General features: G+C 41.0%; 1 protein-coding gene across 1 annotated transcript in view; it reads left to right on the plus strand.

Annotated features, from left to right (window-relative positions):
- LOC127640088 (anoctamin-3-like) overlaps nt 1-24,193 on the plus strand; it is a 217,746-nt gene that overhangs the window by 68,175 nt on the left and 125,378 nt on the right. The window contains exons 6-8 of the mRNA XM_052122483.1: nt 2,818-2,862; nt 3,261-3,395; nt 6,150-6,256. Coding sequence (XP_051978443.1) covers nt 2,818-2,862; nt 3,261-3,395; nt 6,150-6,256 — 287 coding nt within the window. The remainder of the gene's footprint in view (nt 1-2,817; nt 2,863-3,260; nt 3,396-6,149; nt 6,257-24,193) is intronic.

Genomic DNA, 24,193 nt, shown 5'->3' on the forward strand with positions numbered 1-24,193 from the left:
TTTCTATAAACAAAACATATCAATAGCTAGTATGATGCAAAACACATCTTTTATAGGTTCCCTTTACTCTGTGTGAATGTGCGGCTTAGAAATATGAAATACATGTTGAATGTATAGGGAAGGTTACACTTTAAAAAATTATTTTAAATTTACGGCCAAATTCCTACAGCAATCTACTGTGATTCTTAAATACAGTAGCTTGCTATTAAAATGTTGCATTCTGGGAGATCAAGAGCAGGCTCACTGTGAAGTGACTAGTTTTACGGTAAATAGCTGTTCTATGCAAGGCATTTGGGGAAAATGAAATCGTGATATCATCTTGGTGAAAGCTATAGTGACATTTTGAAACAAATATATATATATATATCATGATGCTTCTGACCAACTTTGTTCTTTATCCTCACATCAGCCTTCACTTGTCTGTCTAATGAGATGTCAAATTAAAAAAATCTACCTTTGAAGCAATGTACATATTAAATGTACAGTTTTGCCAGGATTGAGCAGTGTATTTTTTATGAAAAAAACAACAACAACCTGCACACAGTAAAATCACAATATAGCACTGCATTGTGGGTTATAATGGTGAAATACACATAAGCCTTTGCACTTGGATAAGTATGTATGCTTTGGAAATGCATTGTGTCTACAAAAAACAAAAACCATGTGCAAATGTTTTATTCAGACTTAATAGAAGTCTTAGTTTAATTAGTGTTGTGTTTTGTTTGATGTCACCATTGTGGTGAATAGTCTTCTCTTGAGCTGGCACCTTGGACCTTCTTTATTATTATATTATTATGTTCTTTTGGCCAGTCAATTTGTGTTTTAGTAAACCACAAGTTGTTGCACTGTGCTATTTGGAAGACAAAACCTAAGGACAGCCTGAATATCTGTCCCTACTGCAAACCGCACTATATATGTCAATATATACATTACATAATTTACATTACATATAAAAAAATAAAAGCAAAACTGTAAATTATATTTCAACAAAATGAGATGAAACACATGAGTGTTTGATGTTTTTGATGAACTTACTGAATAAAAGAAGTTATTAACAAGACACACACAGATATCAACTCTCTGCATACAAAACGCAACAATGGCGACAATTAACAAACATACTTTTACATAGAAAAGTAAAAGCTGAACATTAAAATACAAGTAACTTAGACTACATCAAAAACTATGTCAAAATAAAACAGAAGTAAATTCTTCATGCAGTAGAGCATGCTGGGAACATAGCTGATAACTTCAACAACAGTAGAGAGTAAGTAATTTAACAGCAATATGCTGCTAAATTGCAGTTGTATACTGTAGCTGTAAAAACTGTATATTGCTGTTAATTTCAAGAATGATAACACACCGTATTTTTACAGTATATTGCTGACAACCACAGCCAGCAGTAGTTAAATTTTTTTTTACAGGATTTTTGTTTTACAGTGTAGTGTTAGGTTTAGGGGTAGAGGTTGGTGTAGGGTGTTTGTGGGACTCTAAATAAACATGCTGCAGTGATGCCCCTATACTTTATAATAATATTTAATCAGGGTGAAAATAGCATTTAACACTAGTTGCCCTTAGTGCAAAGAGGATGCTTTTTGTTGCTATTACTAAGCAACAAAAGTCTCTGACTGTCATGTTCACTGTTGTCTTTTGTTTTGTGCTTTTATGTTGAAGCTTAGTTTAGTTCCTGTTTCCTGTTTTGGTTTTTGTAGTCCTTTGTAGTTTCTTCTATTACCTTGTCTTGTTTCACTGTTGCCCTTTGTTTGCCATTTTTGTCACTTTTGTAACTCCTTAGTTTTCACTTGTGTCCCTTTTGTAGGTCCGTAGTCTCTTTGTTAGCTTTCGTGTTCTCTGTTCATTGTTTTCACCTGCCCTCATTAGTTCCCCATTGGTTTCTGTTTATTCCCCTGTTATCTTGTTTGAGTTCTGTTTGTTCATTGGTTCCCGTCTTCCTATGCCCATGTATTTTAACCCTGTCTGTTTGTTCAGTCTCTGTCGGTCGTTGTTCGTTTATGGATGTATTTGTTAGCTCCCTGTTTCCAGCCCGAGTTCCCTGTGACTACTCCCTCGTTCATGGTTCCTGTTCCCCCTGTTGATGTCCCCGTGTCCTTCCAAGGTTCTGTCTCGGTTTTCCCATTGTGGACCTTTCTTTTGTTCCCGTGTTTTGTTTATTTATTGTTTCAATAAAGCTGCATTTTGATGCTACCTTCTGTCTGCCTTCTCCTGATTTCCCACATCGTGACACTGACTTCAATATTTATTTTATACATATAATTTTTTACATTTCTGCAGTGTAACGAGAACCTATAAAGGATGTATTTTGCACCTTCCTAGCTAATAAGATAATTGTTATGGAAAAATCACGTGTAAACATATATAAACAGGCTATTAGGCAATAATACGAAATTAACGAACAAAGGCCTGATAAATACCTTATAATTACCAAACAAATCAGTAACTAGTCCCTTACAAGTCCAATTATTAGTCATTAATTAGTATCTCATTTCTGATCACTGATAAAATAAAGTGTCAATGTAATATTTGTGTGTGTATATATATATATATATATATATGAAAAGATTATTCATGAGATTAAATAAAATTTCTCAGTCCTAATATACATGTATATATATATATATATATATATATTGATAAACTGTAGAATATACTATACCAAAATATACTATGCTATAGTATACTGCAATGTATGAGTACTAGATATATTATACTACACTGTCCTATCCTGTACTGTACGATATTTTGTGTATTAAATGAAATATCATATACTAAACCATGATATGATATATATTGCTATAGGAAAAAGTGTTACTTTACAGACTGGAAGAAAAAGACTATGGGCAGGTAAGACAACACAAAGTTATTACTGTTTCCACATATTTAGCTAGAGTTTAATGATTTTATTCTCATTTTATATGCATTACAGTCATGAGCTCATTCAGTTGCTTTGTTTTGTACATCGTACACTGTATTTATAACTCAGTCTGCTGAATGGAAGGGAATTAACATTTTATAACAGCAATTAATGTGGATATTTGTCGTGTGTCTCTGGGGACGAAATCACCTTTGAGTTAATCAGGCTTGATTTAATTTGCCTCAAAATGGAATTCAATCCTAGAGAACATCATGAGTGTGTGAAGGATAAACAGCCAATAATAACACTGCTGTGTCATTTTTGTAGCATGCTCGATGGAGATAATGCCTCAGTTTTCACAAATGCTAATATGGATGTATCTCTGCAGTCTATTTCAGCTGAAACGTCGACAGTTGAAGAGTTGGCTGCCCAGGAACCCGATGAAACTTGATAAAGGGGCATTACCAGATCTGGAGGATACTGACTGCTACACGGCTCCCTTCAGCCGGGCCAGAATGCACCAGTACTTCCCCCTCTGTTACCTTGTCATTAACAAATGTATAAAGTACCCGTAACAACACATTATGTAGTGTTATTACACATTGAACCCTATTTTAAAAGTGCTGGTGCTTAATGCAGCACTATGCTTTATGTCAGGGGTGGGGAACCTTTTTCCCATTAAGGGCCATTAGAGTATTTACGAAATGATTTGAGGGCCATACCCTTGCAGTTTCTGATTGTGGTTTAAAATTAGTATGCGCATTCTGTTACATGTTCACACTCCAAGAAAAAGCACTGAAAGGTGTATCTATTACACAATCCCTTAATCTAGGGTTCTAGCAAACTAGCAGCAAACTTGCACTCATTATTTTCAGATGCAAAGGAACTTCGATTTGCCACAAATGTTAGCCAGCAGTTTGCAGCTCTTCACTGCTAGTGCTGAACCTGCAGCAAAAATGGACAATTTGACACAAGTTTACAGCTAAGCTCATTTGAATGTGAAAATGCTCAGTGGCGAATTTGAGACAAGTTTGTGGCAAATTTGCATTGATCTCCCAATTTTTGCAAGGGATGTTTTGCATTGGTATCAAATTATTTTTAATCATTGTTTTAACTGATTCTTTTTACAGTTAATTGAATTAAGGCTTGGTATTTTTGTGCAAGCATGCGCTAAGTCTAGGCGCCAGTGAGTTTGCCGAAATGTTGCGCGCAACGCGCTAATAGGCTGGATCAAGTGCAATTTTATTCTGATTTTCTCCTGCAGTTATTGAACCGTCTGCGTCCTATTGTATACTCCATTCCCTATCAAGCAGACAAGCACCAGTGACACACAAACACAGCACATTCACAAGAAGTTGTTAGTGTTAATGGACAGTATTTAATTAATTAGAAGTATAGAAATATGGATTTACCTCTTTTGTATATTAACTGCATCCTTGTTGAATGTTAGGCATACTATTTCTATGACAGCTCTGAAAATAGACCTGCTTCTCAGATGTCTTAGGGCAATTACCTAACCTCAGGAAAATAGCAAATTTGAGCCACTGCATTACCAAACAATACACCCACTGTTTGCGCACATGCACTCACAGATAGCGCAAACACTCCATCCCTAGTGCATGCAAGAATATAGAGCCCTATATGTTGTTACAGGACCCAATACTTATAATTGTGTACTTTATTTAGAATCATTTTAAATTACAGCAAATATGCATTACAGCCGCTTCTGACTGATATCTCATGATTTTAATTCAGAATCATTCAGCCTGGAATGTTTATGGATTTTGTAAAAGTTGCATAGTCAAATTGTTTTTCCTTTTCAAATTGTAGTGAAGTTCAGACAAACCTTTATACTTAAGGAAAGTAGTAATGTTCCAAAGATCTATATTAATTAAGTACAGTAATTTCTTTGTTTATTTTTTTATTGTACACCTCTTAAAATCACTTTATCTTAAATAATGTTATGTGTATTGCATATATATAACAACACATGTCATTGCACAGCAGTAATTCGCTTGCTGTGATTATGAAACTGTAATTAAATAGTCATGGCCTCATATGGATTTCAGTCCTGCTTTGCTCAGTTCACCTCATGGGACGTACAGTATTAACAGTGTTCAGCCTCAGTTTTCCCTCTCTGGCAGATTTTATGATGGAGGCGCTGGCAAACTATGTACTTGACCCTGATGACTGTATGTGAATGCATGAGTACAGGTCATACATCACCGTTAATACATTGCTTCATTCATAAAGAACTGTATTCTGGGGTTTCAGTAGAAGTGGTGCTGTTATATAGTAAGGGTATATAAGGTTAGCCAAATTATTTAGTATATTTAGTCATAATCTATGGTAGAAATGTAGAAAAAAGGCAAGAGTTTACCCAATTCATCACAACCTGAAACAAACACATAATAGATCATTACTAGATATTTACATTTTCCTACAGGTGAAAATCATTCTCATAGCACATCTCTCTCCTCAATAAGCTGAAGCAAGCACCACAAATGATATGCAAAATATGCAATGATGACAAACTAATTTGACAAACTTATTGGAACAATACAGTATATTTCACCCCAAAATTACAAGAATCAAATAAGAAATGATATTTTGGATAAAATGATGCAGTCTTTTTTTAGATATTTATTTTATTACAAGAAATCCTTACTGTAATATTTCCAAATCCAAAGTTTGTTTGGAATTCGTTTTATTCTCAAAAGTGATTGTGATTGGATTCTCCCTACTATAATACAAAGAGTTTTTTTTTCATTTAATAATTCAAATCAGCATATATTAAAGGCATTAAAAAAAAACACTGTGATGTATAAATACTTTAATAATTTTCTTGCCTTAAGGTAATGACAGTTATTTATTTATTTACATTCTCAACATGTCTGTAAAGAGATTTTGAGGGAAATATGGGCTTAATTGTTGTTAAGTCAAAAAATCTTAATGGTCCCAAAAATAGAGTTTTTCTTAAGTGAAACATCATTTCATATTTCTTTGGATTTTGTGATGAAACTGTAACTGTCCTTGACAGGTTTCATAAAATTCACACAGGATGAATGACAGAGACAGATGCATGTTTTAGACCGCACAATCTGCTTTATGACCAGCGCTGCTGCCCTCTGATCTTTTATGTTTGGCAGTTTAGCTGTCATTTTACATTTACATTGACATCTTAAAGCTCTGATTCCTGCTGATCAGACTACTGATGTAATGTATTTGACTATATCTTGTATAATAAATCTATGTTATGTACTTTATTCTCTTGTAGTTTTACCATCAACAAAAGAGAGACGTTTTTTTCGAACTCAACCAGGAGCAGAATAGTGCATCATGTACTACAGCGGACTAAGTACGAGGACGGCAAGTCTAAAATGGGTAAGACAGCAGTCCAACCTAAAACAAACCTCTTCACACATCCGGCACAGTCTGTACTCATTCTGCTGTGTCTCTGTATATCACATATTTTCATCTAAATCATCTCCACCAATCATCGCACTATACTTTATTTCTATTAAAAGTTATTAAAGAGATTGAAATATAAATATGTACACTATATAGTACAATCATGCTTTTGTGTGCAAATGAGGCAGTTTAGAACTGAAAAATAAAAATTAGAACCAAGTGAAATCACACGTATGCAAAATCCCAGACTTAAGCAGAAGTCTCCATTTGCCCTCCAAGATATTTAAAAGATCTCAGTTTGTTGAACATTGTTGAAACAATATTTTGGAGACTGATATATCGCTCCAGCTGTATTTACAATGTCTTGCGGTGTCCCTTTAAACTTTTTAACTAAATATGGGCTTTAGCTCTTAATCTCTCTTAAACGAATAGTTCACCCAAAAATGAAAGTTTTCTAATAATTTACTCTCCCTCATGATATCCCAGGTGTGTTTGACTTTCTTATTTCACCCAGAACACATTTGGAAAAAAATAAATAAATAGAAAATATCTCAGCTCATTAGGTCCTTAAAATGCAAGTGAATGGAGATTTCCCTTTTGAAGCTCCAAAAATCACAGACAGTCAGCATAACATCATCAATACAACTCCAGCAGTTAAATGAATGTCTTTAAAATCATACGATCACTTTTGGTGTGAAAAATAAAAAATTTTAAGCCCTTTTTTTAACTATAATCCAACGCAGGGGAGGGTGGAGTCCAAGCGGTCTCTCGTACAACATGTTCACGTTACCATGATGCCAAGGTAATCTCACATTCTCCACTCGGTTGAGACATCCAGGATAAGCACACAAACGCACCATTGTGAGTATAAATACAGATACAAATACAGATCTAAACACTTGTAAACAGCGCTGCTCTTCTGGCTGTGACACACGTGTGTTAGTTCTGATGTGTTTCAAATGCCAATGTGATTACGTCACACGCACATACTGCTGCCAACCGGAAGTATGATTTAGAGTTTAAAAAAGTACTTAAATATTAATATTTTTCACACCAAAAGTGATCGTGTCGCTTTAGAAGAAATTAATTAATTAATTAATTTGAGTCGTATCAATGATATTTATGCTGACTGTCTGTGATTTTTGGAGCTTCAAAACAGAAATCTCAATTTATTTGCATTTTAAGGACCTACTGAGTTGAGATCTTTTTATATTTTTCCTCAAATATATTCTGCTGCAGAAAGAAAGTCAAGCACACCTGGGATATCATGAGGGGGAGTAAATAATGAGAAAATACACATTTTGGGTGAACGCTTGTGTGAACGCTTGTGTTGCACTTGTGCTCTTCTTATTTGACGCTCTTATCTGTTTACGCTTGCATTTCTCTGCTGATTAAAGCTGGTCTTGCAATTGGGATTTTCACGTTAATAGATTAATACTCAGACTGCCTCAGATTGGGACTCAAAATCCTCCATAAATCCTTGCAGCTCAACAGTGTCCCGTCAGATAATTCAAAACAGCTGTCGAAAACAAACACATAGTAGTTTACAATATTACATTTAGCCAACAAGTAAATTGTTATTTCTTAGCTGTCTAAGTGTCTCCTTGTTGCTTGTTTATTCTATAACTTTGGTACTCTCTGTACTTTGGACTGTCACATGTGCTGTTTAATCATTTAGATGCTGCAGCTCAAAGTTTCATTTTTTTTCCTGAAAATTTTCTTCAACCAGTTTTTATTGTTATGATGTGCCCCTTGTCTGATAATCACCCACCAATCAGAATCTTAGAAACTGAAGTGTTTCACAGTTGACAGTAAGGGAGTAAGGGAGGCTAAATGCTTGTGTACTTCTAAAAGTTGACAAAATCAACTTTTAGTGGATATACTCATCTTCAAAGTATAGTTCACTATCTGTCACTCACTCGATGTTGTGTTAATGTAGTGACATTGGGGTCACTCTTGAGAGCCCAGAAACACCTCTGATCTTTTATAAATGGCCAATGAGAATTGGTGAGTGGTATTTGCATGCCCTTTCCCAGGACATACGGGTATAAAAGGATGTGATGTGCATACCACTCATTAGATTTTCTCTTCGGAGCCAAACGGTCGATGGTTCAAGCTGAGCAAGTGATTTCCTTCTCTCACCTCTGCTGGATCCTTACGCTGCATTACAGCGGATTTCTCCCCTCTCTGCACTGGTGCACTGCAGAGATCGCCCCTGGGTGCTTTAGCAGATCTAAAAGAGAGTATATTCTAAAAGAGCAATTTCCTCGTAAAAGAGAATATATTCCACACATCGGAAAGTCTTTTTCAAGATGCGTCTTTTTAAAGATGCCCTTCTAGTTGTGGGGGACCCCAGCGGGACCACCTCCACGAGTTTGACCTCTTATTTGGTGCCCATGAAGGTGATGAGCTCTCGAGTGCAGCAACGGAGAGGGGGCCTGTCCTGTCCGCTGGGCTTCCCCCCTCGGGTGTGGTCGCCCAGTCACAGGCAGACGCTGAGATGACGGACATGCTTTCCCGGGCCGTCACGAGCATCGGGCTAGAGTGGAACTGTTAGGGGTATAACAGTTATGGCCTGGACCAGATATGGAGAAAGAAAACCAGGAGTCGAGAAGTTCAATTAAAAGAGTCAAAAATTTACTGAAGTATAGTCTGCAGTGAAATTGGTAGAGCCAGCGGCAAAGTCTCACGAGGAGATCGAAAGCCAACTCGTACCTTATACAAAATCTTACATCAATTATACCATTTGCAAGGACGTACATTCCATTATTTTACTCCTGATTGGCTAAAAGAACATACAGTCACAACATATAGACAGCTATGCGGCCTATCAACATTAATCAGCGCACTTGTCGTCCGAGCCCGAGATTTACATCTGAAGTGACCTCGCAGATCGTCGCGGGCGTCTTCGAGTCGGCCTGGTGTGCATCCCTGGGTTCAAAAACTGGGTAGAAGGTCAAACGCACACACAAAACACTGACGAATCGACAGTTCTTCTCTGGGTACAAGAGAGCCAGAGCACACATTATCAGGCCATTTGAACCAAAACAGAGATAAAATATTCACTCCTCGGGCAGAGGAGAGGGTTGAAATAACATACATTTCTTCCCTAAAGAAATAATAAGAGAAAATCACACTTCTACTATTTAGGTATTATTACATAGGACTTTAAACCATATAATTAGTCATGGAAAGGTAACAATCAAACACAGAATACATCTGGAACACATGTTTAAGGCATTCCCCTTGACCCCCTCCCCTGAGAGGCTGGAGAGCGTCACAAATAAGCTTATCCCCCAAAAGACCTTCAGCCGACGTGCAGGACAGAGAGACTCTGGAATGTTCCTAAAAGAGACTAATTAACATTCAACACACATATGATTCAAAGTATATTTCAATTATGCATAAGAAAATAGAATTGATTATGTGATCATGCATATAGTTAATTCATCACTTTATTAAAGAAGTTAAGCAACAGAATACAGATAGATATTGATATAAAAGGATATATATATATATATATATATATATATGTATTGATATATCTGAAGAGCCAAGGGATTTTGACCCTCACCCTTCATTCCCCCGTTTTAGACCAATGTGGGGTCCAACACCGCCACGTCTGGTCTACCAAGTGAGGTCACTACGGAAGGTGGAGTGGTAACGCATGCTTCCCTGACGGGTCACACTTGTCTTTTCGCCTCATTGCGGACATGCTGGATACTAAAAATTCCCAGTCCCCACGCAAAGGCTCTCCCACCTTCCACTCACAACAGGGCATGTATGTTATCCTTCTTAAGTTTCTCTTCCAAGCGTGTCGTCAGCTTTCTCAGTCGGTTCTCCTCCTCGGAAGGGTTCAAGTTACTGCAAGCAGACCTGCATACATAAGAAAAACAGAAACGAACACACATACACACACACAGACAGAGGACACCCACTCCCAAAAGAGCTCCAAAAGCATATAACACATATTTAACAGCTCCCATGACCAAATCCTCTGACGCAGCCAAAAACTCCTCCCAAGCCTCCTCCACATATTCCTCCACTGTTTCCGTCATGTCAGTAAATATTGCTCCTACCGAAAATGCCAAAACCAATGCTACGGCTATAGCAGACGGAGGTTCCGAATCAGTATACCATGGAGTGCCCTTAGATTTAAGCCATACAGAATTCAAATACTCATAACCTGCAAATGGATCATTAGTTTTTATCTGTTCCAGAAATGCAGTGATAAATTTCTGCCGAGCTGTTTGCGCCTTCAGCCGAGGAAAATATTCAGTCTTCTGCTTCAACTCTGCAACACAAAGAGACAGCTCTGCTTCGTTAGCTTTCTTACTCTTATCAACTGGACGCCATGCAGGACCCATGGGGTGTGTCAACCTGTGTTTAGCACAGTCCTCTGATGGAGTCTTAGACTCTAGATCTCTGATTTCCTGTACTGAAGGAATTGGACACATCAGAAAAACTAGCCCAAGTGTAACCTGACTTAACAAAAGAAGCATTACACACCTCCCAGGGTATCTCCATCCTCCTTTTCCACCTAAAATCATGTGGGAGTCATTCACATCTGCAACCTGATGCCTCCTTCGTTCTGCTCTACTCTCACCTTTGCTAGATTTTAACAAATATCGATTAACCATATCCATTCGTATAGAGCATGCACTCATGTTTTCACGAGCTATGTGGTCAGGGATCCAGCTCATTGAACTGAAATCTCCTTCAAACAGGTCAACGCCTCCACTCCTCATCCACCGACCTTTTTGCATAATGAGGGTAGTATCGGGATAATTTGGGGAGTGACCAAGCCAATAGGTCACTGTCTCATTTCCGTCCAGACGATAACAACGATCATTTACCTTTTGGTACATGGTCGGAATTAAATTTAGACCCTCAGTTGAATTTAGACATGGGTATTGTACCCATGATGGATGGTTATCGATCTCCTCACAATCCCAATGAGTTGAAAACGCATGGAATCTCCCTGTCCAAATTGAAATTTGAATCCACATCAAAAATGATAAAGCGATCAGAATTAAAAATACCAACGAGAGCGGAAGTACCAATCGGATGAAAGCTCGTTTCACTTTCAGTCGTCTCTCACTACGCACTTCTTGAAGAATTAGCAGCTTCAGTATGTCGTCGGATTCAGCCATCTGTAATGATAAAACATTTGTTCTAGAATTCTAGAATTTTAACATACACGACAGACATTTAATGATCCCAAGGTAGTAAGTTGTAAAATGTCCCAGTAAAATGTGTACCCTGATCTGAATCAATTTGTAAGGGCAAACCCCATCTTGGGAAAACTTCATTCAACATAATCTTGGCGGTTGCATCTGCGGTGCAGTTTCTCAGTGGAAATGCCTCAACCCATCTGGAAAACAGATCAACAATCATTAGAATGTATGTAAAACCTCCACTAGGGGCAGTGGACCTATGAAATCAATTTGGAGGTGTGTCCACGGCCCTTGAGGTCGAGGGCATGTCCTAAGGGAATTTTCAGCTTAGAAGAAGAATTAACCTTAAGGCATACTAGACATCTCTTACAAAAATCATTGCAAGAAGCCCTCAGTCGGGGCCACCACCAGGTTTTGGAAATCATTGCATGTAGTTTTTCAGGACCTGCATGTGCCAAACCATGATACAAAGACATTAGTTCAGTTCTAGCAGAAACATACTGGCGGCAGTAATTCAAAAGACCCATTACTTGCCTTAGACCAGTAACCGTGTTTGGTTTTGGAAGTTCAATGATAGCTTTAACTCGTTCAGGAGTGATGCGTCTGCCGTGCACACCCACAATTTGCCCCAAATAAGTCACTTCAGGCAGTGCTAGCTGTGCTTTCTTCAAGTTCACTTTGAATCCCCGTTTTGGAGGGCATTCAAAACAGTCTGTACAGCAGTCAAATGTTTGAACTTGGTTGGACTAGCAATTAAAATGTCATCCACATATTGTAGGACAACAGATCCGTCATTTTCAATTTGTTTTCTTACCGGATCGATGAAGGATGCTAGTACCCGATGAAACAGTGTGGGTGAGTTGCAGAAACCTTGTGGCAAACGACTCCATGTCCATTGGCGACCCCTGCTGGTGAAAGCAAATCTGCCTTGGTCCTCCTTGGCTAGGGACAAGTCCAAAACCATTAGAAATGTCTAAAGCAGTAAAAAGACAATGTTCAGATCCTATCTCGTGTAGGATAGTTATGGGGTTGGCCACCAGAGGGTGCATTTTCTCAGACACTGAATTCAGAGAAGTGTAATCAATGGTCAACGCCAGCTCCCATCCGGCTTTTGACAGGCCACATGGGAGAGTTAGTGGGAGAGGAACAGGGAATCACAATCCCCCGTTTGCATAGTTCATCTACAACAGTGTCAGCTCCCTCATTTTTCAAAGGATATTGTCTTCTGGCTTCATGCAAAGGACCTGGGGTGCTCAGTGGCTGAATCTGTGCAAACCACAATCATATTTATCTTTTGCCCATACATCAGGAAATTTGGAAATTATAAACTTCCACTCAGGGCGAGTTTCAGTTAGACTAGCAGGTTCAGCCACTTCACATCTCTGCTCATGGTGGGGGCCACTCTGAGATAAGCGAATTGTTTCATTGCAGCCAAGCACTAGCTTATCTTGAGAAAGCAAAACATCAGCTTCGAGTACTTTCAGAATGTCAACACCGATTAGAGTCCCTACAGTATTTTTCCCTACCCAAAATTCAGTCCAATAGACTTTTTCAGAGTTAGAAATGGTTAGAGGGATAGGAACAGATTTATGATATACATTTGTGCCATTTAGACCTTCTATATACAAAGTTTCAGAAGTGATCTCAAGATCGAGATCTGTAATTGATACAGTCGCGCCCGTGTCAATCAAAATAAGGCATTGCCGGCCTCCTAACAACGCATTTATGAATGGGCGGGTGTCTGCATAATTACATGAACCGGAGGCCGCTGACCCCTATTTGTCCCCTATCAGCTGCCTCAGCTTTTTGAGCTCAGCTGTAGTCAGAGAGTTAAGCTTCGGAGCATCACTGTTGACAGAAACATCATTTTTAGGACCTTCCTTTTTCTCATTTCTGTGATTTTTTTTTTTGGTTTTTTGTTTACCACTACGACAATGTCTAGCAATGTGGCCCTCTCTGTTACAATTTATGCATCTGGCAACAGGCTTGGTACAATCTCTAGAGGTATGACCTCTCTCGTCACAATTATAGCAGGTTATGTTATTGCGGGGACTCATTTCCACTTCAACTGACACAGCAGATACTTTACCCACATTAACATCATCATTACGTGTTTGCAAACGGCTCCAGCTTACAGAGCACCAACGAAGCAAATCCTCCCAATATCTGATGTCAATGGCACTGTTCAACAACATGTCTCGGTATTGTTTATTCAATCCGCCTGTAGCGGATTCTATCACTATGGCAGAATCAAGATCTGCTACGTTGTTGTTTGCAGCACAGTACGTTTCATAGGCTATGCGAAAGCGCTCAATGTATTCTAAGGGGTTTTCGCCAACCCTCTGTTTAATCTGTGTCACACTGGTCCAGGGGAAAAGACCCCCGACCCAAAATATCTTTCACGCGTAACTTGTAATCTGAGTAAGCTTCACAAAACTCAGGCCAATCTGTGGGGACTCTGGGGTGGAAAGGAGCAATCTGAACCGCCCTTAATTTGCTGGTGGGAACCAAACCCTCAACCAAAGACTGTATATCTGCCATCCCCAGATTCTGTTGCCTAGCAACGGCCTCTAGCCTGTCCCATAGAATTTTGTTTGGGTTATACAACTTAAAAGGTTCCAACCCTGCAAGCAAACAGTTTTTCTCAGCCGTGTGAGTCTGACCCATTGACCATCCTCACAGCCAGCACCCATCTCAGCATTCAATCCTCCCCAAGCCTGATGTCGGATTGGGGCGGCAAATGCCGTCTCAATGGGTTTAGACATTTCTCTGGGGGACAAATTAAGATTTCCGACCCCCGGTTTTTGCTTAATCTGCTTTGCTTGCACGGCAGGAATCTCCGAAATGTCATAAGGTGGGGGGCGCGAAACAGCCACATTCAACAATCCGCGCGCCTCAGCGTATGGCCCATCGTTCTGATTATCAGTCTGATCAGCAGCGCTGAAAGCAGCAGCTGCCTAAGCAGTTTGAGAAGAGCAGGTGGGGGCCAAGGGAGCACTGGGAACTGTCTCACTTTTCACAGCATTTTCTGCCTTCTCACAAACAGCCTCGAAACCCTTACACAAACTACAAAGATCACAGCCGACTTCCTGCCCAATAATTTTTGCCACTCTATCACGCTGGGCAATCAAAATAGACCATCCGTCCATCATATTTGGAATTGCCTTTTCATGGCTTAAAGGTATACCACCCAGTTTACAAATCCATGAATAAGCAAACACGGATAGATATTTGGCCCTATCAGCGTCTTTTTTGTTCTGCAGCCAGTCAATCTGCTGCATGACGTTCCAATCAGACTCAAACCCCTGACTGACCATTTTCTTAATGAGCTGTGCACATTTCTTTGATTTGAGCTCGTCAGAGCAGAGCTGTTTACAGCGTGTGCCCTCCTCGTTTTGGTCAGAACTACTCAGAAAATTCCCTTTATCAGTCATTTTTCTTGGTCACAGTTGAAAATCACTACCGAAAAGATTTTAGCAGCAAATATTTTATGCGGATAAATTAACTATAGCAGCAACAATACTGGATTTCTACACAATACACCACAAAGTATTCTTCACAAACATCCTGGTCACATATACTGATCCATACCAATTCGGGTCATAATTTATTTATTTACTTAGGACCGCTCCTGATGCATCCCTGGCAAAACAATCCCTATTGTATTTTATTTTATACCTAATATCTGAATCCCTATCTGCCTGATTCACTAAGCTCGGGGTACCCCTATCTGAGGTGGAAGAGATTGAGCTGGTTTACGGTGCCACTGGACCTCCCGTCCAGGGACGCACTCTGCCGGGGTGGTGCTACACCAATGCCCACCTGGGCCCCCCACAGAGCACGCTTCACTTGCGCTGTTTGCTGTTTTAACCCTTAACAGCTCTCTCAGCGACTTCTTATACTTTCAATAGTATAATTAAATTACTCTTCACTCGCCTCGTCGGAGTGAAGCTCTCCCGCTCCCCTTCAAAATCTCTTCCAGTCAGACAGCCCTAACAATTAATAAAAGCTTCCTACCTTGTTTGCTGATTTGCCAGAGATGTCACCACGTTGTGATTGCCCGCCGAATCCTCCACCAAACTGTTAGGGGTGTAACAGTTATGGCCCGGACCAGATATGGAGAAAGAAAACCAGGAGTCGAGAAGTTCAATTAAAAGAGTCAAAAATTTACTGAAGTATAGTCTGCAGTGAAATTGGTAGAGCCAGCGGCAAAGTCTCACGAGGAGATCGAAAGCCAACTCGTACCTTATACAAAATCTTACATCAATTATACCATTTGCAAGGACGTACATTCCATTATTTTACTCCTGATTGGCTAAAAGAACATACAGTCACAACATATAGACAGCTATGCGGCCTATCAACATTAATCAGCGCACTTGTCGTCCGAGCCCGAGATTTACATCTGAAGTGACCTCGCAGATGGTCGCGGGGCATCTTCGAGTCGGCCTGGTGTGCATCCCTGGGTTCAAAAACTGGGTAGAAGGTCAAACGCACACACAAAACACTGACGAACGACAGTTCTTCTCTGGGTACAAGAGAGCCAGAGCACACATTATCAGGCCATTTGAACCAAAACAGAGAGATAAAATATTCACTCCTCGGGCAGAGGAGAGGGTTGAAATAACATACATTTCTTCCCTAAAGAAATAATAAGAGAAAATCACACTTCTACTATTCAGGTATTATTACATAGGACTTTAAACCATATAATTAGTCATGGAAAGGTAACAATCAAACACAGAATACATCTGGAACACATGTTTAAGGCATTCCCCCTGACCCCCTCAGGGGGAGAGGCTGGAGAGCATCACAAATAAGCTTATCCCCCAAAAGACCTTCAGCCAACGTGCAGGACAGAGAGACTCTGGAATGTTCCTAAAAGAGACTAATTAACATTCAACACACATATGATTCAAAGTATATTTCAATTATGCATAAGAAAATAGAATTGATTATGTGATCATGCATATAGTTAATTCATCACTTTATTAAAGAAGTTAAGCAACAGAATACAGATAGATATTGATATAAAAGGATATATATATATATATATATATATATATGTATTGATATATCTGAAGAGCCAAGGGATTTTGACCCTCACCCTTCAGAACCCTCCACTCTCCCCTGAACCCTCGCAGCTGGATGATTGGTATCTGGGCTTGTGGCGCTGCTCACAGCCGTGCTCCGCCCCAGCGCCCTTCTTCCTGGAACTGCACAAAGAGCTAATGAGTTTGTGGGAGGCGCTATTTTCTGCCCGGTCCCGATCTCTCGGCTCCCCCACTCTCACTACCCTCGATGGCGGAGCGGCCAGGGGCTACTCCGCGATGCCCCAAGTGGATAAGGTGCTCGCGGTGTATCTGTGCACGTGTAGCGCCACCACCTGATTCAGGTGCCTGAAGCTCCCATCCAAGGCCTGTAGGTTCACGTCTTCCCTGACGGTGCCACCGGACTAGCCGCCTCCACCCTGCACGCCATGGCTCTCCTGCAGGTCCACCAAGCCAAGGCGCTGAAAGAACTGCACGAGGGTAGTTCCGCTGTGGGATTGATGCAGGAGCTGATACACCATCGCCCAGAGTTCTCAGCAGTGAAGCAGCAGATAGAGGCCATACAACATATCCTGCCCCGGCTCGATGCAAGATCCCCTAGTATTCTCAATTCTCACGCACCTCAGCCGGCTAGGAAAAGAGCAAGCTCCTCCCAGTTCAGGGCATCTCTTTTCTCAGTTTGGTTTTGGACTCAGTCTCTATGATGGTGTGCCTCACGAACGAGCGTGCCCAGTCGGTGCTGGCCTGTCAAAAGACCCACTGAAACTATTTCAGAGGTTCCTGGGGCTTATGGTGTCCTCCGCGGTGGCAACACCGCTCAGGTTGATGCATATGAGACCGCTTCAGCACTGGCTCCGGACTCGAGTCCTGAGATGGGCATGGTGCGATGGCACACATCGCGTGGCCATCACGCTGATCTGTCGCCATCTCTTCAGTCCTTGGAACGACTTCGTATTTCTACGGGCAGTGGTTCCCCTAGAGCAGGTCTCCAGGCACGCCTCCAAGACAGGATGGGGCGCCACATGCAACTGGCACGTGGCTGCTGGCCCCTGGATGGGCCAGCGGCTACGTTGGCATATCAACTACCTTGATTTGCTGGCAATTCTGCTCAACCTGCGGAGGTTTTCGAAGATGATCCAGGGTGGGTTACGCTCTGCTCGCATGTCACAACTCGCCCGCCGTCTCCTCCTCTGGAGTCAGCAGCACCTCAAATCGCTGCGCGTGACCTCAACACCACGGCGGACACGATTTCACGTAAAATCACCTGCAATGAAGAGTGGAGTCTCCACCCTCAGGTTTTCCAGCTAATTTGGTGATGATACGGGCAGGCACAGGTAGACCTGTTTACCTCCCCAGAGTCCTCCCATTGCCCGCTCTGGTATGCCCTGACCGAGGCCCCCCTTGACATAGACGCGCAGGCACACAGCTGGCCACCTGGACTACACAAGTATCCGTTCCCCCAGTGAGCCTACTTGCACAAACCCTGGCCCACACAGACTTGGTTCTCGGACCTCATGCTCCTCGCAACAGCTCCTCCCTGGCAAATTCCCCTGAGGAAGGACCTTTTTTCTCAGTGACGGGGCACTGTCTTTTACCCACGACCAGACCTCTGGATCCTCCATGTCTGGCCTTTGGACGGTATGTGGAAGACCTCAGTGGCCTACCACCTCAGGCTAGGGCCCCCTCTACAAGGCACCTGTATGCCTTGAAGTGGCATCTGTTTGCTAAGTGATGTTCTTCCCAACACGAAGACACCCAGAGATGAGTAGTCGTACGTAGTGTACGTAACGGTGGACGGCAAGTCCTTAGGAAAGCACGACCAGATTATCAGGTTCCTAAGAGGCGCTAGGAGGTTGAATCCCTCCAGACCTCGCCTCTTTCCCTACCTGCGTGGGGCTTCCTTCGAGCCCTTTGAGTCAGTAGATCTTAAGGCACTCTCCTTTAAGACTGCCCTCCTGATGGCGCTCACCTCTATCAAGAGGGCTGCAAGAGTTTTCTGTCAGCGAAACGTGCCTGGAGTTCGGTCCGGGCTTCTCTCATGTGTTCCTGAGACCCTGACCGGGCCGTGTGCCCAAGGTTCCCACGACCCCTTTTACGGACCAAGTGGTGAACCTGCAAGCACTGCCCCAGGAGGAGGCAGACCCAGCCTTAGCATTGCTGTGTCCTTTGCGCACTTTGCGCATCTACATGGAACGCACATGGAGCTTTCGGATCTCTTTGTCTGCTTTTGTGGACAGCGGAAATTAAGTGCTGTCTCCAAACAGAGGATCGCCCACTGGATCATCGATGCCATAGCTGTTGCCTACCAGGCCCAGCACGTACCGCCCCCTGCTTTACATTTTCTGTAAAAAAAACTTCCCTTGTTCCAAACCCCAAAGTTATTTTCGTATTAAAATCATTGTAAGGTTTAGGGTTTGATTAAGGGGTTACATTTTATGGTTAGGTTTTAGGTTTAGGGTTTAGGTTGGAGTTGTTCAAAAATTCATTTTTCACAGCAGCGACAGATGCTATATATACTGTGTAAAAGCAGCAAAAAGCATCTTCTTTGCATTAAGTTCAAATAAAGTTTTTATTGTGTTTTGTCGCACAGTCACCCTACACCATTCCCTACCCCTAAACCTAACCATACCTTACAAAAATTGACAATGGTTTTACTATGGTAACCACAGAGCACCAGGGTTATCATTTATTGAAACTGAAAAAAGAATGAAAAAAAATTAGCCAAAAATATTTCTAAATTCAAATTACACATTAAACAAAATTTAAATATAATCAAAATAACAAACTGGTCAAACCATTATACCAAATCCAAACATTTACCCTCTCCAACTTTTTCCACTGTCCTCTTTGCAGTGACTTAAAAATTGCTCTGCTACAACAGGTGGAAAAATATAATTACAAATTAGATCATAAATACAATACTACATACATAATAATAATTAGTATTGAAAAAAATATATAAACCTCCTTTAGAAAGTTTTTTTTTATAAATGTCCTCTAGAAAGTTTAACACAAATCTAAAAAATTGTTGTTTCATAAAACGGCTATGATTGTCAGGGACATACTTTTATATTCCACAATATTTTCAGAGTTTGGAGATTAACTTTACTACCACCTGCTTGTGGAATCTCCAAACTGAAAATGCAGGAACTGAATTTGGGCTTTGCACTGAGATAAGACGTGCTTCTCAAACGTCTTAGCACAATTACCTATTTCTCAGGAAAATAGTAAATTGCGCTCAGCACCACTTCATTAACACAGTACACCCAATTTTGCATGCATACACCCACAGTAGCACAAACACTCCCTCCCATGGCCACTTGCGCTTTGCGCTGGCATGAAAATTGTGCTAAGAGTTAGCGCTGTGCCCAGCGCACTCAAAAATATAGAGCCCCATGTCACCTGAACATGTTGAGTACCACTTTTGGACAATTGGACATCCATTCTCTCATCCATCCATTTGTACAGTACTCGGTTTGTTTACCCTCTAGTACTCAAGACCACAAACTCATCCAGCCTTCAAACTGCACTCATGAGGACCAGCACTAATCACATCATCATATTACAGAAGCGTAACAGCCCATCATTCATCGCCCCTCATGTGTGAGCGTGTCTTTTGCATGTGTCTGCGAGTCACACGCTGTCCGTCTCTCTGCAGCTTCGCCGTTGTGTTGTCTGTATCTGCTTAATTATTATGGGCATCACAAGCGCCTCCTCATGGACCAGTCTGGCAGTTCATGGGAAGGTGCGTACAGTGCGCTACAGTCGCTATGGGTACACAGAAGACCAAAAAGTCATCACATCCTAAAAATATACACTATTGCAAGATAAAAGATTTGCCCACTGTTTTGGCACAAAGGAATAAAGTGTTGAATTGCAGTTTTTTCCGTGACATTTTTCATACTTTTTGGGTGAATCCCTTAAAGTCAAAAGAAAAAAATAAGAGAAATTATACTTTGCATAAAGAAAGTGAAGCCTGGACTGTTATGCACATTTTCACCTAAAATATAATTACTGTTATTCATCCAAATGTTTTACTTTCAAGTTTGTTTCTAATTCTCTTTATTCTCAATAGTGATTCTCATTACTGTAATTCAATAATTTTTACTTTATTTTATTTTTAAGTAAGTGTAATACAATCAGTGTTGTGTGTAATCAGATTGCAGAATTATGATAATTCATTGTCTAATTACAACTTAGTGTAATGCTTTACATTTTAAATTATTGTAATCGTATTTCACTTACTGACTTTCAATTATGTTAATAACTTTTCAGAACATTACATAGATTACACATGTTTTCAAAATAATGTTATGTAGTATACATTTAAAACATGAATTATGTTCATATGTACTGTATGTCTGTTTGTTACACAAACAGTTGTGAAAGATGAATGGACAACAAAACAAAGAAGAAATACAGACATTATAAAAGTTTTTTTAGTACTTGAAGTTAGTTGTCATTTTTAGTGGATTACTATTTTTGAGTAACTTTCCCTATACTTACAAATACAGTGATTTATTTTCATTTAAATCAGCATAAATAAAAGGCAGTACAACAAATACTACCATGATGTGTAAATACTTACATAAACAATGTAGGTGTCACGTTTTTCCCCAAGGACTGTTTTAAAAAAAAACATTTAAAGTGATTTGTAACCCTTGTCCTGTCTGTTTTTCCCACTGACGATTCCCAGCTGTTTCTTGTTTAGGCATTTACCCTTTTGTATATATAACCCTCATGTTCCCTCTTTCCTGATCAGATCTTATCCATGTAAAGGCTGTTATGGTTTGTTCCTCACTCCTGTGTTTTTCTTTGTCTCCCTTGTACTTGGTGAGTTTTCATTAAATACCTTGCATATAGATCCATGTCTCTTGCCTCATCTTCAACAAGCCGTGACAGAAGAACTGACCCAAAAATGAATCTGGCGGGTATTCAACTTATATCCATTCGACATGGATAAGACTCTATTGAGGAATGTATGACACACTTCTGTATGCTCGCTAATAGCACTAATTGGGGTGAAGTTGAGCTGAAGGACCTCTACAGAATTGGACTTAATGAGCTGTTGAAGTCCTTTTTAATAATTTATTGATTTAGCTTTGAGGATTGCCAGTTCCCTTGTCATGGTGAAATATGAGAGTAACCCCATGGCTGTACCCAATGCCATCCTAATGGAGGCGGCACCCGGTTAACTTATGTTGACTGTACCTTGTCTGCCCATATGTAAGTCAGTGGTCCCAATCTCAGTGATCCCAGCACTGGTGATCCCAGCCTCTGTGGTCTTGACTCTGGTGGCCCCAGCTTCAGCTCTCCAGGAATCCATGCCTATTACAGACCATGAGCTTGTGTCTATGCTGTTCTCATCCTTCAGGGCTCCGCCCTCTGAGTTTTCCATGGCTCTGAGCTCTCAGTGGCTCCGCCCCTAGAGTCTTTAGCTACCCCTTCTTTTATATCCCCAGTAACTCCTTCCATTGAGTATCCAATAGCTTTGCCTCTTGAGTTTCCAGTAACTCTACTACCTGAGTTTCCAGTAACTCTATTTCAAGTCTCCAGTAGCTTTATTTCCTGGGTCTGCTGAAGCTCTGCCCCTGAATCATTACTAGTTGTGTTCCCAGTATCTCGAGTAGCTCCATCCCTTCAATTCTCTAGCTCCAGATTCTCAAAGGCCTTTAGAACTTCTGAGACCTCTGAGTTCCCTATTACCTGACCTCTGAGTTTCCACCCTCTGATCCTTGGCCTCCTACATCCACGCCCACTGATCCTCAGCACTCCGAGTCTCTACCCTCTGATTCTCGGCCTGGCCCTCTGGTACTCGGCCTCCTGTAGCCTCGCCCTCTGCCCGCTCATCCTCCTGTGGCTCCGCCCACTCCTCCTGTGGCTCTGCCTGGTCCGCTTCCTGAGCCTCCAGTGGCTCCGTCTCCTGAGAATCCTGCGTGCCTGCCCACTTTGCCAACTGCAGCTCTTCCCGGTCCTTCTCCAGAGACTCCTGCAACTCCGCCTGCTCCTTCTCCTGAGACTTCTGCTGCTCTGCCCACACTTTCTCCTGTGGCACCACCTGCTCTGCCTCCTGAACTGCACACTGCTCAGGCCCCTGCAGCTCTGCCACCTGAGGCTCCATCCCTTGAGACTTCTGTGACTCTGCCTCCTGTTGCTCCGCCTTTGCTTTGTTACTCTGCTTCCTGAGCTGCATACTGCTCCACCTCCTGAGACTACATCCCCTGTACCTCCTGCAGCTCATGCTGATCTGCCTCTTGAGCCCCCTCCAGCTCTGCCCTCTAAGAGTCCAATATCCCTCTCTGCCTCGTCGGGCCCTGCTCCAAAGTTGGAGCCACCTCCCAGGCCACCGGACACCGCTCTCTTCCTGGAGCTGCCATTCAAACTGCCAGACCCCACTCCCTTCCTGGAGCCACTGCCCTGGCCACCGGCTTTGCCCTGGTCCCCTGGTCTATGCCTGTTTTCGGGCCCTCCACCGGCTCTGACCCAGTCCCCTGATCCATGCCGGTTTCCAGGCCCTGCATCATTGTCTGCTTTGTCTCCTCCCATAACCCCTATAGTTCATGTTTTCTTTCATTTAGACTGTTATTCCTTTCAGGCTTCAGGAACCACCCTTTTGGAGGGGGGTATGTCATGTCATTCGTATGTTTCGCCCCAAGGATTCTTATTTTGAAAGTGTTTTGTAATCCTTGTCATGTCTGTTTTTCTGGTTTCCCTCCTGATTGTTCCCAACTGTTTCTTGTTTACTCATTTACCTTTGTGTGTATATATAGCCCTCATTTTTCCCTTTTTCCTGGTGAGTTCTTATCCGTGTAAAGGCTGTTATGGTGTGTTCCTCACTCCTGTGTTTTCTCTGTTTCCTTGTACATTGTAAGTTTTCGTTAAATACCTTGCATATAGATCCACGTCTCTTGCCTCATCCTCTACAAGCTGTGATGGTAGGTTTTATATTACTGTTATAATTTTATTTAATTTCTTTCTTATTCTTTAACTTTTTTACACTACAGTAATGAGAATTCAATTTTATGCATTGGGGTAATGAGAATAGGGCAAAGAAATCGGCTTAATTTTCTTTATGAAAACATTTTATAAATGTATTACTAAATTTTTATAAAATAAAATTTATAATTTCTTTATTTTGATTTTTGATAAAATTTTGAATGCACGTGATTTACACTTTCATTTTGGACAATGTATTGAGACTCAGGCTTGAGTCCAAATTGATGTCACAATAACTTTTGCTTAAAAATCAGGGTGGGAATTTAACACCCGCAATCAGCTACTGGGTAGTGGTGGGTACTTTGCCTCTAATCTGCCTGCCACTGTGATGAGTGACATGTAAAACAATTCGGATTAGCCTAGGAACTGCAAGAAATCCTGTTAGTTAGTAGATTTACCACATTTGATTATATTTTTAAAGAACAGATGTAAGAACATCTGTTGATGTCTGTTTCTGATTGCTTTGATACTGTATGTCCCTATTGGGATATAAGCCACAAAAGGTCAAACTTCAGTGAAACAAATTTACCTGCAAACAACTGAGGCAATTTAAATGTTTGACAAAGAGAGAGTATGTAAGATGATAACAAGTCAAAGGACCAATCAGTTTATGCCACGCAAAGTTTCATGACAGAAATAAGGGTGATTAAGGTATTTTTTGAAATTAAATATATATATACATATAT

This window comes from Xyrauchen texanus, chromosome 49, assembly GCF_025860055.1.
Source record: "Xyrauchen texanus isolate HMW12.3.18 chromosome 49, RBS_HiC_50CHRs, whole genome shotgun sequence".
Lineage (NCBI taxonomy): Eukaryota > Metazoa > Chordata > Actinopteri > Cypriniformes > Catostomidae > Xyrauchen > Xyrauchen texanus.